This window comes from Hordeum vulgare, chromosome 4H, assembly GCF_904849725.1.
Source record: "Hordeum vulgare subsp. vulgare chromosome 4H, MorexV3_pseudomolecules_assembly, whole genome shotgun sequence".
Classification (NCBI taxonomy): domain Eukaryota; kingdom Viridiplantae; phylum Streptophyta; class Magnoliopsida; order Poales; family Poaceae; genus Hordeum; species Hordeum vulgare.
Window position 1 is genome coordinate 588870173 of NC_058521.1, and position 17269 is coordinate 588887441.

Genomic DNA, 17269 nt, shown 5'->3' on the forward strand with positions numbered 1-17269 from the left:
TATTGCACATAGGATGTCAAAACATTGTTTCCTCGACGGTTTCCTTGAGCAAACATTGTATGTGATACAACCAGGAGGTTTTGTCGATCCTAAAGATACTAGCAAGTATGCAAGCTCCAGCGATCCTTCAATGGACTAGTGCAAGCATCTCGGTGTTGGAATATACACTTTGATGAGATGATCAAAGAATTTTGGGTTTGTACAAGGTTTATGAGAAACTTGTATTTCCAAAGAAGTGAGTGGGAGCACTATAGAATTTTTGATAAGTATATGTGGTTGACATATTGTGGATCAGAAGTAATGTAGAATTTCTGTAAAGCATACAAGGTTGTTTGAAAGGAGTTTCAAAGGAATACTTGGATTGCGCTACTTGAACGTTGAGCATCAAAGGTCTATGGAGATAGATCGAAAGCGCTTGATAGAAGTTTCAACAAGATGCATGCCTTGACAAGTTTTTGAAGGACTTCAAAATAGATCAGCAAAGAAGGAGTTCTTGGTTGCGTTGTAAGGTGTGAATTTGAGTAAGACTCAAAAACCCGACCCCGGCAGAATAAAGAGAATAGACGAAGGTCGTCTTCTATGCCTTGGTCGTAGAATCTGAAGTATGCCATGCTGGGTACTGCACCTGATGTGTGCCTTGACTCAAAGTCTGTTGAGAGGTACAGAGAGTGATCCATGATTGAATCACTAGCAGCGGTCAAAATTTATCCTTAGTAACTGATGGACTAAGGAATTTTTCTCGATTATGGAGGTGGTTAAACAGTTCGTCGTAAAGGGTTACGTCGATGCAAGCTTTGACACTAATCCAAATAACTATGAGTAGTGAAACGGATTCGTATAGTAGAGTAGATATTTGGAGTATTTCCGAATAGCACATAGTAGCAACATCTATAAGATGACATAAAGATTTGTAAAGAACACACGGATCTGAAAGTTTGAGAACCGTTGATTAAAACCTCTCTCACGAGCAAGACGTGATCAGACCCCATAACTATATGGGTGTTGGATTCGTTGGAATCACATGGTGATGTGAACTAGATTATTGACTCTAGTGCAAGTGGGAGACTATTGGAAATATGCCCTAGAGGCAATAATAAATTAGTTATTATTATATTTCTTTGTTCATGATAATCGTTTATTATCCATGCTATAATTGTATTGCTTGGAAACACAGTGCATGTGTGGATACATAGACAAAACACTGTCCCTAGTAAGCCTCTAGTTGACTAGCTCGTTGATCACAGATGGTCAAGGTTTCCTGACCATAGGCAAGTGTTGTCACTTGATAACGGGATCACATCATTAGGAGAATCATGTGATGGACTAGACCCAAACTAATAGACGTAGCATGTTGATCGTGTCATTTTGTTGCTACTGTTTTCTGCGTGTCAAGTATTTGTTCCTATGACCATGAGATCATATAACTCACTGACACCGGAGGAATGCTTTGTGTGTATCAAACGTCGCAACGTAACTGGGTGACTATAAATATGCTCTATAGGTACCTCCGAAGGTGTTCGTTGAGTTAGTATGGATCGAGACTGGGATTTGTCACTCCGTGTGACGGAGAGGTATCTCGGGGCCCACTCGGTAATACAACATCACACACAAGCCTTGCAAGCAATGTGACTTAGTGTAAGTTGCAGGATCTTGTATTACGGAACGAGTAAAGAGACTTGCCGGTAAACAAGATTGAAATAGGTATGCGGATACTGACGATCGAATCTCGGGCAAGTAACATACCGAAGGACAAAGGGAATGACATAAGGGATTATATGAATCCCTGGCACCGAGGTTCAAACGATAAGATCTTCGTAGAATATGTGGGATCCAATATGGGCATCCAGGTCCCGCTATTGGATATTGACCGAGGAGTCACTCGGGTCATGTCTACATAGTTCTCGAACCCGCAGGGTCTGCACACTTAAGGTTCGACGTTGTTTTATGCGTATTTGAGTTATATGGTTGGTTACCGAATGTTGTTCGGAGTCCCGGATGAGATCACGGACGTCACGAGGGTTTCCGGAATGGTCCGGAAACGAAGATTGATATATAGGATGACCTCATTTGGTTACCGGAAGGTTTTCGTGCATTACCGAAAAAGTTTCGGGCTCATCGGTAGTGTACTGGGAGTGCCGGGAGGGGTGCCGGGGACCATCAGGAGGGGTGTCACGCCCCAAGGGGTCTCATGGGCTATGGGAAGAGATAAACCAGCCCCTAGTGGGCTGGAATAAGTTCCCACTAAGGCCCATAAGGTTTGAGAAGGAAAAAACACAAGGTGGAAAGAGTTTCCAAGTGGGAAGGTGGAATCCTACTCCAAGTAGAATTGGAGTAGGACTCCTCCACCTCCAATTTCGGCCAAACCTTTAGGTTTTGAGGCTGCCTCCTCCCCTCCCTCCCTCCTATATATAGTGGGGTTTTAGGGCTGATTTGAGACAACTTTTGCCACGGCAGCCCGACCACATACCTCCATGGTTTTACCTCTAGATCGCGTTTCTGCGGAGCTCCGGCGGAGCCCTGCTGAGATTAGATCACCACCAACCTCCGGAGCGCCGTCACGCTGCCGGAGAAATCATCTACCTCTCCGTCTCTCTTGCTGGATCAAGAAGGCCGAGATCATCGTCGAGCTGTACGTGTGCTGAACGCGGAGGTGCCGTCCGTTCGGCACTAGATCGGAGTGGATCGTGGGACGAATCGCGGGACGGTTCGCGGGGCGGATCGAGGGATGTGAGGACGTTCCACTACATCAATCGTGTTTCTTAACGCTTCTGCTGTGCGATCTACAAGGGTAAGTAGATCGAAAATTCCCCTCTCGTAGATGGACATCACCATGATAGGTCTTCGTGCGCGTAGGAAATTTTTTGTTTCCCATGCGATGTTCCCCAACATACATGAATGGTACATGGAAGCCTCAAAGGAAGGGAGCAACTGGCTCATGGTGGGAATTAAAGACGAGCATTACTTTAGTGAAGACGAGGAGATGTACATTGAATTTGATGAATTATTTCAGTTATACAACCAAGACGCCATCGACAAATCTATCGTGAGTTGCTATTGTCTGTAATTATTATTTCTGTAATTAAGTCTCTAGCTCGGGTCGTTCATTGCATGTATAATTATCCTTACTATATTATGCAGAATGAAGATTCTTGAATGCAAAAGAGGACGAATCTATGACGTTGAGTTCATAACCCAAATAACATACATGAATATACGATAGAAAAGTACCCGAAGGACACAGAGGATAATTGCTAAGAGCGTTACTTGAACAACAAACCAGAATGGAAGTACTATTTTCTTACAAGTTCAAGTGAATGATATTGTCTCTTGTACATATTCTGTTTCGCTTACTCGATGTTAAGTGTGATTGATGAGTTATGCGTGTGTAGGTTCCACTTTATTGTGCTAGTCATTGAGGTTGACGTAGGAGCAGTACTTGTCATGGACTCGAAACGTAAAGACCTTGAGATGTGGGCGAACCTGAGTGAAATGCTGCAAAGGTAATTTCAATCATTATCGCACTATATCCACAACGTTCTTTCATTTCCTGATATCAAGTAATTACTAACTCCTTTATTCATTTTGTTTGTCGGGCAGGGTTTGGAAAAAGTTCATCAAGAAGGTTAGGGTGAGATGAAAAGACGAGCTGCGATTTAAACAACTCAATGTAAGTAGTACTAGCTAGGTCCGCGCGTCTCTTTGATTCTAGTTTCAATACCATTATGATGCTTGATTATTATTTTGATTGAACTCTATTATCGTAAAATGCTTGAGGCAGGGAGACAGGAATAACTTACGTGTATACTACGTTTGCGTTTTCATTCGCCAGACGACCTCTGAGAAGGGCAGAATTTTAGAAAAACTTCGAGTATGTAAACAATATTCACAATTTTTTTATTACCATCAATTACGTTGAGTTTTATTCATGTATATTGACCCCTTCTTATAATTAGATAAAACGTATGCGGGATGAACTCCTACCAAAAGATCGCGTATGAGCAATTCAAGAGGAATTGACGGGATTCTTACTTGAAGAGGTCATATCTAAAACCGGAGAATTAATACCATCAGAAATTGGTAGGGAATTTTGGTAATCAGATACTATATTATATATATGCATGAACGTGTACTATATGTAGTAGCGTCGAATATATATACAAAAACTCGTTGTTCGACCAAACGCGGAGAAAGATGTCACTTCTCTATATTGATGACAATGTTGTGTAATGATTCCTTCATTGCTATATGTAGTAACATCGAGTTGAATGGAAAACATAAAATAAAAATAAAACCCTAAACCCATCCTTAAAAAAACATAAACCCCAACACACACTTTAGCCCGAGTTGGTGTTACCAGCCAGGACTAAACGTCTCTCTGCCTGTGCGTTTCACAGCAGTCACGTGGAGCCCCTTTAGTCCCGCTTCGTAACACAATCGGGACTAAAAAGGGGTGGGGGCTTTAATCCCGATTCCTTAGTCCCGGTTGCACAATCGGGACTAAAGGCCCTTACGAACCGGGACTAAAGCCTCATTTTTCACTAATGCATGGCAACTATAGTTGACCATACATGACAACTATGATTTGACCACATGTGGCAACTAGTTAGTCACACATGTCAACTATGATTGACTATACATGATAACGCTGGCTTAATCACACGTGGTAACTATAGTTAATTAGGCATGATAACTATAGTCAACCCAAATGATAAGTGCTACAGGTGTGGCACGAAGTAACACCGTTCTACCGTTTCTACAACTAAAATTGCCATCCGAGAAACTTGTCATCAAAACAAAAAGTTGCCATGCTTTACAACTAAAGTTGTCATTCTGAGTAACTAAAGTTGCCATCGAAAAAGTCAAGACAAAATTGCTTCGTGCCACACGTGTGTGGTGGAGATGTGTAGTTGTTATTGGGTCGGCGTGCGGACCGTTGTGGCTGCGCCCGGACGTATGGGCAGTTTTAATGTTTGCCCATACAAGACCGTGTGTGCTAGTTTCTGGATACGATCGGACGAGTCGTGTGACCGAGTGTCCATTATGCCACACGTGTGGTGAATATCGGAGTCGTAATACTCGCACCGTTCCTGAATATAAGTATTTCTAAAAAAATCATTAAAATACTATATACAGAGCAAAATAAATGAATCTATACTTTGTAATATGTCTATGCACATCCGTACGTAGTCTTTTAGTAAAATATCTAAAAGACTTATATACTTAGGAACGAAGGGAGTATATTTCTAAGCAAATTGTTGCAAATCAATGTGTTGTTGGATGATTAAAGGAACAGTGGTATCCACAACCTATCAGAATTGAAGTCATGGAGCTTGCATTATCCTTGAATTTATTTTAGGATTTCCGACGATACGCTTTCAATGAAAGGAGACGTTCCCGTCAACGATGAGGCACCTACGATGGCTTGATAAATCTCAAATGATATGCCGACTCAGCGTTTGGAAGGTGCTCATAGGGGTATGATGTGTGGATATGGGTTTATAGGAATGAATTATGTGCGTGTATACAAACGGTTTTGTGTGTAACATGTTAAAAAAAAAGCTCGAAAGACCTTTTTTTTATTGTAAAATACCTATTGTACATGCAACCGTTAAAAGGCCGTGGTAGAGAAGCAAAGGGACCTAGAACTCCCAGTCCCAGCCACAGGCCCCGACTCGAGCCCGCCCGAACCCAGACAACACCACCCGCAGTCCAAAACTCGAGAGCGACCGGAACCCACCACCACTCTCTCGCCCGGACCACGCGCCGCACCAAACCCGCACAGCCCATCGGCGACCTCGCCGGAGAAGAGAGAAGAAGGTGAGAGATGGAAGCGGCGGCGGCGGCGGCCGGCGTGCAGCTGGGCTCCTCGAAGCCGCAGATCGCGACCCAGGCGGAGATGGCGGAGGCGCGCCTGCCGATCCCCTACCGCGACCAGTGCGCCCACCTCCTCATCCCGCTCAATAAGTGCCGCGTCTCCGAGTTCTACCTCCCCTGGAAGTGCGAGCCCGAGCGCCACTCCTACGAGAAGTGCCAGTACGAGCTCGTCATGGAGCGGATGCTCCAGATGCAGAAGATCCGCGAGGCGCAGGGGGGCGCCAAGGTCAAGGGCAGCGTCACCATCGGCGTGCCCCTCGCCCCTTCCACCGCCAAGCTCGCCTGATCCGTCAGATTCAGGTGAATCGCCCGCTCCTCCCCACCATCTGTTTTCCGTTCGAGGCATTGCGTGACCATTAATTGGGTCGATTGGGTGGAGTTCGATGGATAGCTAGGGTTTGCGCTAGGATAGTTGACCCCTCTAGCTGATTGTGAGACGATTGTGTTGGGTTCGACTCAAATTCACGGGTGGCAGGTGCTCGTTTAGAGTCTAGATCTGTAAACCGATGTGTGCGGGGATCTGGGTTCGGCTTTCATGCCATATCCTTGCATTTCGCTGTTGCTCCATCCATTTCTATTGTTATTCTGCCGGTTTATACATTTTTGAGTTGTGAATTGCGAATATTTTGAGCTTATAGTGCTTTTAGAGTGCAGAAGGGATTACATAGGTGTACAGCTAACACGAATTCCTGTGCTTGCCCTGTGGATTATTCCGGAGGTTTATACTTTTTGAGTCGTCAAATGTGATTGTTTTGTGCCTATAGAACTTTTGAAATGCAAAAAAGGATTACATAGGTGTAAAGCTAACATGAATTCCTGCTGTTTGGCCTGTGGATTTTTGTAGAGCTTCAAAACTAATTCATAATCTATTCTGGAATTCTCTTTAATATATGTTTTCATGGCATCAGTGAAGCATTAAAATGTTAGACTGGTCTTAGCAGCAGATGGGTTATCTGTTCCGGTTAATATATGTTTTCATGGCATCAGTGAAGCATTAAAATTGACAAACTAGGCTTGCCTCATATAATCCTTCCCCAGACCCACCTGGTGCGGGAGCTTCTAGCACTGTATCTATCCTTTTTTTTTCCTTTTGATTCGGCCTTGGTGTATGCCAATATATTGACAAGCTGCCTATATATTTTGGTATTTGATCTCAAATATATGTTTCCTGGTGACTGAAAGGCATTGTGTTCAAGTATAGTGAACCCTTTGTTCTTCCAGTTTAATCAATTCAATAGTCTTTGTGAAATAAACCTCAGTCTTCTTGGTTGTTTTGAGTTCCTAAATCATATTATATCTAACCAGCTTGATGAATAGTTGAAGGCACAACTTTATTTAGAAACCAGTACACATATCTGTTGATTTCTGGTTACATTCAGCGTCCCGGACCATTCTCACACTTCCTGTTCTTGCTTGAATTCAATACACGTGATGCATCTGCCCTACATTACTTTTTGAAACCTCCTTTACTTCATACTCCCTCCGTCTCAAAATAACTGTCTCAACTTTGTACTAGCTCTAGCATAAAATTATACTAAGGTTAAGACACTTATTTTGGGACGGAGGGAGTAGTTGGTAGGCAATCAATCTCCGGGTTCTATAGGAATGCTAGAGTTTTTTTGTCTCTCTATTGAAATGGACGACTCTAAAAAAGATCCCTGTTTCTGTTTCCATTTATTGAATGAAGGCCATGTTAGCTTGTCAATGGCAATGGAGAGCTTCTCAATTTATTGTAGTTGCTAGTAAATCATCATAAGATGTAACAACAACATCATCATCACCATCAACAACAAAGCCTTTTAGTCCCAAACAAGTTGGGGTAAGCTAGAGTTGGAACCATAAGATGTCAAAATCAAGTCATGGTTCTGGCGCGTGGATAGCTAACCTCACGCAACCCTGTCCATGGCTAAATCTCTGGTGATATTCCAGCAGTTCAGATCTCTCTTTACGGACTCCTCCAGTGTCAAATTTGGTCAACCGGACCCCTCTTGACATTATAAGCACACATCAACCGTCCGCTATGCGTTGGTGCTTCTAGAGGCATGCGCTGCATATGCCCAAACCATCTCTTCAATCAGTGCCACCCAACTCTATCACATATATCATCATTCCGGACCTGGTCCTTTCTTGTGTGGCCACATATCCATCTCAACATGCGCATCTCTGCTACACCTAACTGTTCGACATGTCGCCTTTGACTTGGACAACATTCATCACCATACAACATCGGAGGTCGAATTGCCGTCCTATAGAACCTGCATTTTAGCTTTTGTGTCACCCTCCTATCACAGAGAACACCAAAAGCTTGGCACCACTTCATCCATCCATCTTTGATTCGATGGCTCACATCTTCATCGATATCACCATCCTTCTGTAGCATTGACCCCAAGTATCTAAAGGTGCTCTTCCGAGGTACCACCATCAAGGCTAACCTCCTCCTCGTGCCTAGTAGTATTGAAACCGCACATCATGTACTCTATTAGTTCAACTAAGCCTAAAACCTTTCGATTCTAAAATTTGTCCCCACAACTAACTTTCTATTCACCCCAGTCCGACTATCGTCGACTAGCACCACATGACCACATGATCTGCAAAGAGCTTACGCCATGGGATGTCCCTTGTGACCTTATTCATCACCAAAACAAAAAGATGGGCTGAAAGCTGACCCTTGGTGCAGTCCAATTTTAATTGCGAAGTCACTAGTGTCGCTATCACTTGTTCAAACCCTTATCACAACATCATCGTGCCTAAAACCTTTCGATTCTAAAGTTTGTCTCCTAAGCTCTAACTTTCTATTCACCCCAGTCTTACCATCCTCGACTAGCACCACATCATACGCAAAGAGCATAATCCATGGGATATCCCTTGTGATCTCATCCATCACCAAAACGAAAAGTTGGGCTCAAAGCTGATCCTTGATGCAGTCCTATTTTAATTGGGAAGTCATTAATGTCGCCACCACTATTTACTTGTTCGGACCCTTATCACAACATTATCGTACATGGCCTTGATGTGGGTAATGTACTTCGTCGGAACTTTGTGTTTCTCCATGGCCCACCACATGATATTCCACAGTTTCTTATCGAAGGCTTCTCCAAGTCAATGAACACCATATGCAGGTATTTTTTTTTGCTCCTTATATCTCTCCATAAGTTGTCGTAACAAGAAGATGGTTTCCATGCTCGACCTCCCAGGCATGAAACCAAACTGATTTTTGGTCATGCTTGTTATTCTTCTTAAGCGGTGCTCAGTGACTCTCCCCATAGCTTCATTGTATGTCTCATCAGGTTAATTCCACGACAATTAGTACAACTTTAAACACCCCCCTTGTTCTTGATGATTGGTACTAATATACTCCGCCTCCATTCTTGGGGCATCTTGTTTGACCGAAAAATGAGGTTGAAAAGCTTAGTTAGCCATATTATTGCTGTGTCTCCAAGGCCTCTCCACACGTAAATGGGGATACAATCAAGGATCATCGCCTTGCCTCCTTTCATCCTTTTTAAAGCCTCCCTGACATCGCACAGAACATTTGTTCTTATCATCAAAGGAGTCGTCTAGCTCAATGTTAGAGCTCTCGTTCTCTCCATTGAACAGCTTGTCGAAGTACTCTCATCATCTATGCTTGGTCTCGTCGTCGTGCACCAAAAGCCGATCTGCTCCGTCCTTGATGCACTTGACTGAAAAGAAATGGACATATGTGGAACTTAAGTTTTACCTCACATTTGCACTCAGTCAAGTCCTTTGCCCTCTCATGATATGTTGAAAATATGACGGATGTGATATTTAAGGAATCTTTTGGATCTGATCCCATATGGCTGCAAACCGTCCACTGTAAATCTTGTTTGATAATCTATTTGCAGCCTGTGACAACATGATAATGTCGTATGTACAACTAGTGTCCTTTGGGTGGTCAAGGCTAATTTCTTTCGTTAATAGCAACTGCAAATGAATCCCTGTACTTCCAACTTGACACGAGTAACATGTATAACTGATGTAAGAAACCATCATGAGATCTAGCTCAAAGAAAGACTTCAGTTTTACCTTACATTTGCATCAGGAGTCCTTTGCTTGCCCGTGACTTGTTGAAAACACAGCAGATGCTATATTTAAGGAATCCTTCGGATCCGATCTAGGCTTTATGGCTGCAAACTGTCCACTGTAAATCCTGTCCTTTTAGCAGTTCCACGCACGATCTTCTCTGATGATTCTGTTTGCAGCCTCTGACAACAAGAAACAAAGGACAGAATAATGTTGTACATACAACTAGTGTCCTTTGGGTGGCCCAGGCTAATTTGTTCCATTAATAGTAACTGCAAAGGAATCCCTGCACACGAGTAACCTGTCTAACTCATGCAAGAAAACATCATGAGATCTAGCTCAAAGAAATGGACTTCAGTTTTACCTTGCATTTGCATCAGGAGTCCTGTGCTTACCCGTGACATGTTGAGGACACAACAGATGTGATATTTAAGGAATCTTTTGGTCTGATATAGCCCATATGGCTGCAAACCGTCCACTGTAAATCATGCCTCTTTAGCAGTTCCGCGATCTTGTCTGATGATTCTGTTTGCACCCTGTGACAGCAAGAAACAAAGGACAGAGTGACATACTACAACTAGTGTCCTTTGGCCGGTCAAGGCTCATTCATTCCGTTAATAATAACTGCAAAGGAATCCCTGCACTTATACTGTATGTGGGGTACTCTTTCCTTCGGACTTATTGCATCATGATATTTTGGTGTGAAGGATTTTGGCATTTGCAATCCTTTCTATGCTGTCTATCAGGTTTTGTCGCCTTTGACTGTTCATTTTGGGTATGCGGGGTCAGTTCCTTCATGCCAAAATTGATAGGTGTTGCTCTGTCGTCTAGTTGTAAATGACAATTACCTTCTGAGGGGTTTGCCTCCATGTAAATGTGTCACTATCACCTTTGATGTCTCTACGGGTGGTGTGTATTAGATGGTTAGCGTTTGGGGGGCAAGAGTTTGTTCCCTATCCGCTCTGGTCTAAGGGCTCCTTTGATTCAAAGGAATTCTAGAGGATTGAAATCCTTAGGATTTTTTCCTACATTGGTCCTTTGATTCATAGGATTGGATCCCATAGGATTTTTTCCTATGGAATCTTTTGTACTACATTTCATAGGAAATCTAACATCCACTCCAACCTCTTTTTACAATTCCTTTGTTTTTCTTATGGCATCAAACACTCCTTGCTAATCCTATAGAGTTCAAATGGACATGCCACTCCAACCCTCTACTTTTCCTATTCCTGCGTTTTCAAAATCCCATGGATCAAAGAGGCCCTAAGGGTCTCTCTGATTCGCATGATTTTTAGAACGCAGGAATACGAAAAGTATAGGGCTGGAGTGGTATCTCCATTTGAACCTATAGGATTAGCAGAGAGTGTTTGATGCCATGGGAAAAACAAAGGAATCATAAAAAGAGGTTGGAGTGGATGTTAGATTTTCTATGAAATGTACTACAAAAGATTTATTTTCCTATGGGGTCATCCAATCCCATGAATCAAAGGACCAATGTAGGAAAAATTCCTAAGGATTTCAATCCTCGAATAATCCTATAGAATTCATTTGAATAAAAGGAGCCCTAAAGCAGGGTAAAAAAATGCGGCGCTGTTTCCTCCGGTAGTCTTTGCTTCCGTTATTCTTTTTGTGCCGACACTTTCTTCCATCGGATTGATTGTACTTCTCTGTAGTGCATATTTATCACTCACTCATCATACTCCTATTGATCAATGGTTTCATTTTGGATGCGCAGGATGGGTTGGTCACTAGAGCTCGAAGGGCGCTATGCTTGCAAGGATCATGAATGTTGTTCTTGTATGAACAAAACATCTGTTTGAATTAACTCCTGTCTTGTTCCCCTCCTTCCTTTTTCTTTTTCGGTGCGAGCACCTACCGGTTTTTTAAAGTTTGATGATGGAATAAGGGACTAGATGTCTATACTCGATGAGCGAAATGACACCTTGAAGTTTTGAAATGCATTGCATGGATCTCTGCTTATGTAGCTAGATACGTTGATGTAGTAGCGCCTCTTTTATAAGATACCAGTATCTTTGCTTATACTCCGCTAAACCTTGTGAGGTAATTGTGGCCAAATGTTGTTCCCAGCCTGTGACCATGCTCGAGGCTTGTTTCTGTTCAGTCCGTGGCCTGACTAGTTCTGCATGTCTGGGGCCAGTGAGCCATGCCATTCCTTGCCATTTGATACAAGTTTCAGAGACGGGTCTCAACTCCAACGACGCCATCAAACGTCCGGACGTGTCTGTGGACAAACGGGCAGACGTCCGCGGGGAGGGAGAGGAAAAGGTAGTGTAGATTTGTGATGTGGTCGGAGGTACCTCAAAGCTCCTCTTGACTTGTTGGGACAATTTGGTGACCCCGCATGGTCGGAAATCCCAATCATCCTACGTCGGACGAGACGAGACGGAGCTCACGTTTGCCGGTGGCAGCGCCGACGATGCAAAGTTGTGTCTGCGAACACGCACGGCTAACTGTAGGCGGCAACGAGCGCCGCGCATGAGTGCGCTGCAACGCCATATGCGTGCACTGGACGGACACATGCAGCGTCGCAGGCAGAGGCAGGGGCAGGGGAGCAGCAGAGCATGCATGTAGCGAGCTAGTGCAGGGGAATGATGATGGCACACGGAGAAACACAGAGGCGCGCACATGTTTCATCCCAGGGGCTCTCAGGCTCCGGCATCTAGCTAGCCCCGACAGATTAGCTTAGAGCATCCACAGCGGAACCACAACCACGGACACGGACCGATCACGTCTTAAATTTTTTTTTCCACATTCAATTTTTTCTACCTTGTATTCATATACAAAAGCATGCAAAATACTCCCTCCGTTCCTAAATATAAGTCTTTTAAGCGATTTCACTATGTGTCTACATACGAAGCAAAATGATTGAATGTACACTCTAAAGTATGTCTATATACATCCGTATGTAGTTTATTAGTGAAATCTCTACAAAGACTTATATTTAGGAACGGAGGAAGTATATCATACGTATTAACCTCGTCGAAGATGGACTGCGCCGGAGCATGAGCCGTCTACGACGCCTCCTGTGCCGCCCGCGCTTCCTCCATCCGACGCCTGTCCACCGAAGTCGACTCTGAACGGATGTAGTTGAGGATGACCAGTTGTTCCGACCACGGATCGACGACCGTTGGCGTATGTGGATCCTCCTCGGGCTCCTCCCCCATCTCCTCCTCCTTCCTGAAATCCACCTCCGGTTCCAGAGGTAGCCGCGCTTTCCTTCGCATTCAGACCTGTTGAAGGAGGAAGAGACGATGCTGGATCATGTAATGCCGGCGTGGTGACACGGCTGACGGGCTCGGAGAGGGAAGTGTTCGGATGGCGCTGGAGAAAGGAAGAAGGCGGATGTGCTAGGCCTGGGGCGCGTCGGCCGGTTTAAATAGCCAGCGCCAACTCCGAAGCAGTGGCACACGGCGTTTACACCATGCCGATGGTTGAGGCGTTCGTCGAACCGTTGGGTTTTCCGCTGAGTCCGGACGGGGCCGGGCTATCGGATCCGACGTGACAGACGTGCTCGGACTCTCGTTATCCGATCCATATTTGAACTAAAAATGAGAGGTGTCGATTAGTCCGGACGTTTGAGGAGGATTTAAATAGCCTGTTTAAATCGCCCACACAATGATCCAACGATCTGCGTTTAAGAAAGGTTTAAGAGGTCCGGCTGTATATGCTCCTGCTAGCACCAGACGCAGCCGGTGGGCGTGCGCATTGGACGACGGAAGATCCATCCATCCATCCATGGGGCGATCGGGGGGACGACGGGGGAGACAGAAAGAATCATGGTCGTGGGGGCGCGGCGAATTCGATGGACGGACGCACACTGCACCTGCATCTTGTGCGTGCCCCTCGCAGTGCAATGATTCTCTCTTACTGCTCCTGAGGCAGACCGACAGACCGACCGACTGTGTCCTTCCGGCGCGCCGTCACTGTTCCGCGTGTCATCCATCTCATCATTCCCTCTAAGTCTCAACTGCTTGCCTGCTCGTTCCTCCATCGATGTACACGCCCTCATGGCCTTTGGCCCTGGACAAATTCACTGTTTTCATCTAGTTTAACACAATGTGATTCTATGTACAGTATAATATTTTTTTTTTGAATCTGACCTTTCGTCTATCGTTATTGTTTTCTGACGGTAGGACAGTACATCCTATGTACCTTCAATGGCCCTGTTTGAATCCATGGGCTAGAGTTAGTTTGAGCTAGTTTGGGTTCAACTAGCCCTAAAGTATCCAAACATAAGGGTTAGATTGAAGCTAGTTGCATCTAACCCATCCGAAAAAACTATCCCACCCAAGAGGTGCTAATTGGAGCTAGTTCTCATGGGGTTCATTAAAAAATATTTTTCTCTCTCTCTCCCACCAGCCAAGAGATGCTAATTGGAGCTAGTTCTCATGGGGCTCATTAAAAAATCACTTTTCTCTTTCCATAAAGTGCATCTATTGTCAATCTAACCCTTCCATCCAAACACCTATTTGGCTAGAGTTAGTTTAGGGTTAGTCATGAGCTAGAAACTAACTCTAACCACTAGCTAAGTTAGAGTATCCAAACAGGGCCAATGCCTTTAACCATGGGATTTAGTTATGTTAGAATAAATCCAAGACACACCGTCAATCATCTGAAATCAAGCAATCACACGAGCACGACACCGAGATTTGTTAACGAGGTTCATCGATATGGTGACATCCTCGGGACATGATTACAGACGCTTCTTGCCGTGACACCGTCACAATACCGCACCCTGGCCGTCTTGGACGTAGGCACACGTCGCCGGCTCCCCCTACGCACCTGTGCTATTATGTTGTCATAGGTTACATCGTGTGTCTAACCCCGCTATATATGAGAGGCCTAGGATACAAGTGTCCTGCTTGGACACGACTCTATATCCTATCTAAACACAGTACAACTTCATAATCTATGTCATGACCATGATAGTAGGGTCTTTTCACACCAAACGAACGTGATGGCATAGGTAAGTCTTATCATCAAAGGCCTTAACGATAGAGGTGTTACCTTACCGCCAAAGAAAACGATGATAGAAAAAAGATTACATCTCAAACAATTTTACACAGAACAGAAGGTCAGATAGTGCTAAACTAACGGGAAAATGTTAAAACAGTGAATTTGGCCATCCTTTTGTCACACACTGCTACAGTCACTGTCCTCCGTCGATACACATGCCAGACTGCTACAGTCACTGTGTTCTACTGTAGTCACTACACGCTGCGTGCGTACGTACCTACACCGGCCGAATTTAACGTGTTCTCCGTCGATGCGCGCGCGATCAAGGGCCGGCGGGCTGGCTGGCTGGCTGGTCCATCCACGTGCACTCAGACGACGCATGCAGAGACATAAGTTATGGAGTACGTACGTGCTCCATGGCATGCGCCGGTCAATCCCGGCGACTATATCTCCGTTGGCAAGTAGCAAATCGACAGCCCCGCCGCTTCAGCTTCACTCACGCACTGTCTCAGATCGTCTACATCCTTGAGCGATCCATGAACACACGTACGCATGCAAAACAGGGTCACTTATTTTGGGAGTAGTATATATGTATCTAATCATGCATGCTCACGCACACACGCTTGTTGGTTTGTGGGCTCGTTTTCGCCGCTGATCGATCGATGGAGAAATATAGCAGCAGATTCGTGGTGAACTTGTTGGGTAGACTGATTGACACAAAGCCTTTTCGTGGTCGGTCAGCAGATTCCTAGGGAGTACTACGTAGTACTAGCTAGTGATCGACGGTGTTGGCAGTGGCATAGAGGATCAGTGGGTGTAGGGCGCGAGGCCATGATGAACCGTATGATCCGCTTGCTTTGCCCTGCATGCAATGATGCCGCCGCTGTCTCCTGTACTGCCTCCTGTTCCCTCCACTTATTTCTCTCTTTCTGTGTGTGCGTGTGTAGATGCCCATCACCTGCTGAAGCTCCTTCGTTTCAAAGATCTCAAAAAGTTGTAGGCTTTCCACGGTTCCTCGATTCAGTTTGTTACTTGTCGACTGCACGTACTCATGACCAGTATATTCAAATTCCTTTAGAAACTTTCCACGGAAATGGCACGGCCGCTTCGAGTGGTGGTAGGACTGTAGGAGAGATCCGGTCAGAGCTCTCAAGGAAAACGTTGTACTGAATGCACGCCACCATGGTACATCTTTGAGTTGATAGCATCCTTTCTTCTTTCCTTTTATGCCACAGCTAATTGCATGGTCTCCCAGGTATGATAGGTTATACTGTACCAGTATATACGTTAATACGTAGTAGTGATCATGCTACCTGATCTCCATCATGTTCTTGTTGATACTAGCTGATGATAGTATGGTCTATCATTTTCCTATCAGTGACAGAATCGCTAGCTATGCGTGATAGCTAAGCTTTCGGTTTCCCCGAGACTAAAAAAGGGAAAAATAAAGTTGACTAGCTTTTCTTGCAATTGATTGGTACCATACTATTTTGAAGTCCAAATTCAGAGATCAAATCCTTCAAGTCTTTTTTATGACTGATCAACCATGCACCTTTTCTGACTAATCAACCGTACGTGCATCCACCTTTATTCTACCTGGGTTAACGTTCTGCAGTTAGCTAGCTAGTCACAAACATGCATATATTTATGCACTACTTGAGTGCACACACAACTCAATCTCGTACTACACATGGGTCACAGTTGGTGGCAAGATTGAGCATTTCTAGGTTATTATTCCGATCGGACGGATCCTTTCCCATCTGCATAACCTAGCTAGCTATAACCTACAAGCACCACCCGCACCACTTCTGTTTTTTGAGCAATCTCAATGCATATCCATCCCAGCCTCTCATGTTCATCGGTTCTACTCCAACCACCGAGTGTGTTGATAACTTAGCATACCATATTTTCCAGTAAACATGTGTTTTTGTGAGAGCTAGCGAGGTGGTCGCACCTCTAGCCCATCATGGACCAGACTCCTGGTGTAACGCTCATCATCTCTTAAAAGCGGATAGCTCCAAAATATTTGGAGTTTTATAGAAAAAAAATCCTAATATGCACCACATCAGAAATATACTTAAAAAATGATGAAACTAATTTGATGTTGTAGATGTCAGTATATTTCCTATAGACTTTGTCAAACCTAAGGAAGTTTTTTTCTTCTACAAAGGGTATTTTTTATTGAGTCAAAATATAGAACCGAGAGACATAATTATAGTGAGTACACACCCGCCCTCTGCATAATTAAAGGGCACATGAAAAAAATACGTTGGCAAATAGCAAAGTCATCAAGACTGAAGCTATATGTGCCTAGGCGAGGAAAAAAGAAAAGTGAAAACTCAAAAGTGATAAAAACAACTGTTGGCAGCATACAATA

General features: G+C 44.3%; 1 protein-coding gene across 1 annotated transcript; it reads left to right on the plus strand.

Moving 5' to 3' along the window:
- Nucleotides 1-5646: 5646 nt before the first annotated feature.
- Nucleotides 5647-11876, plus strand: LOC123449787 (NADH dehydrogenase [ubiquinone] 1 beta subcomplex subunit 7). Its single transcript, XM_045127119.1, has 2 exons — nucleotides 5647-6174; nucleotides 11651-11876. Exon 1 carries the CDS (start codon nucleotides 5825-5827, stop codon nucleotides 6158-6160), a length of 336 nt encoding a protein of 111 aa, XP_044983054.1. The 5' UTR covers nucleotides 5647-5824; the 3' UTR covers nucleotides 6161-6174; nucleotides 11651-11876.
- Nucleotides 11877-17269: the final 5393 nt, after the last annotated feature.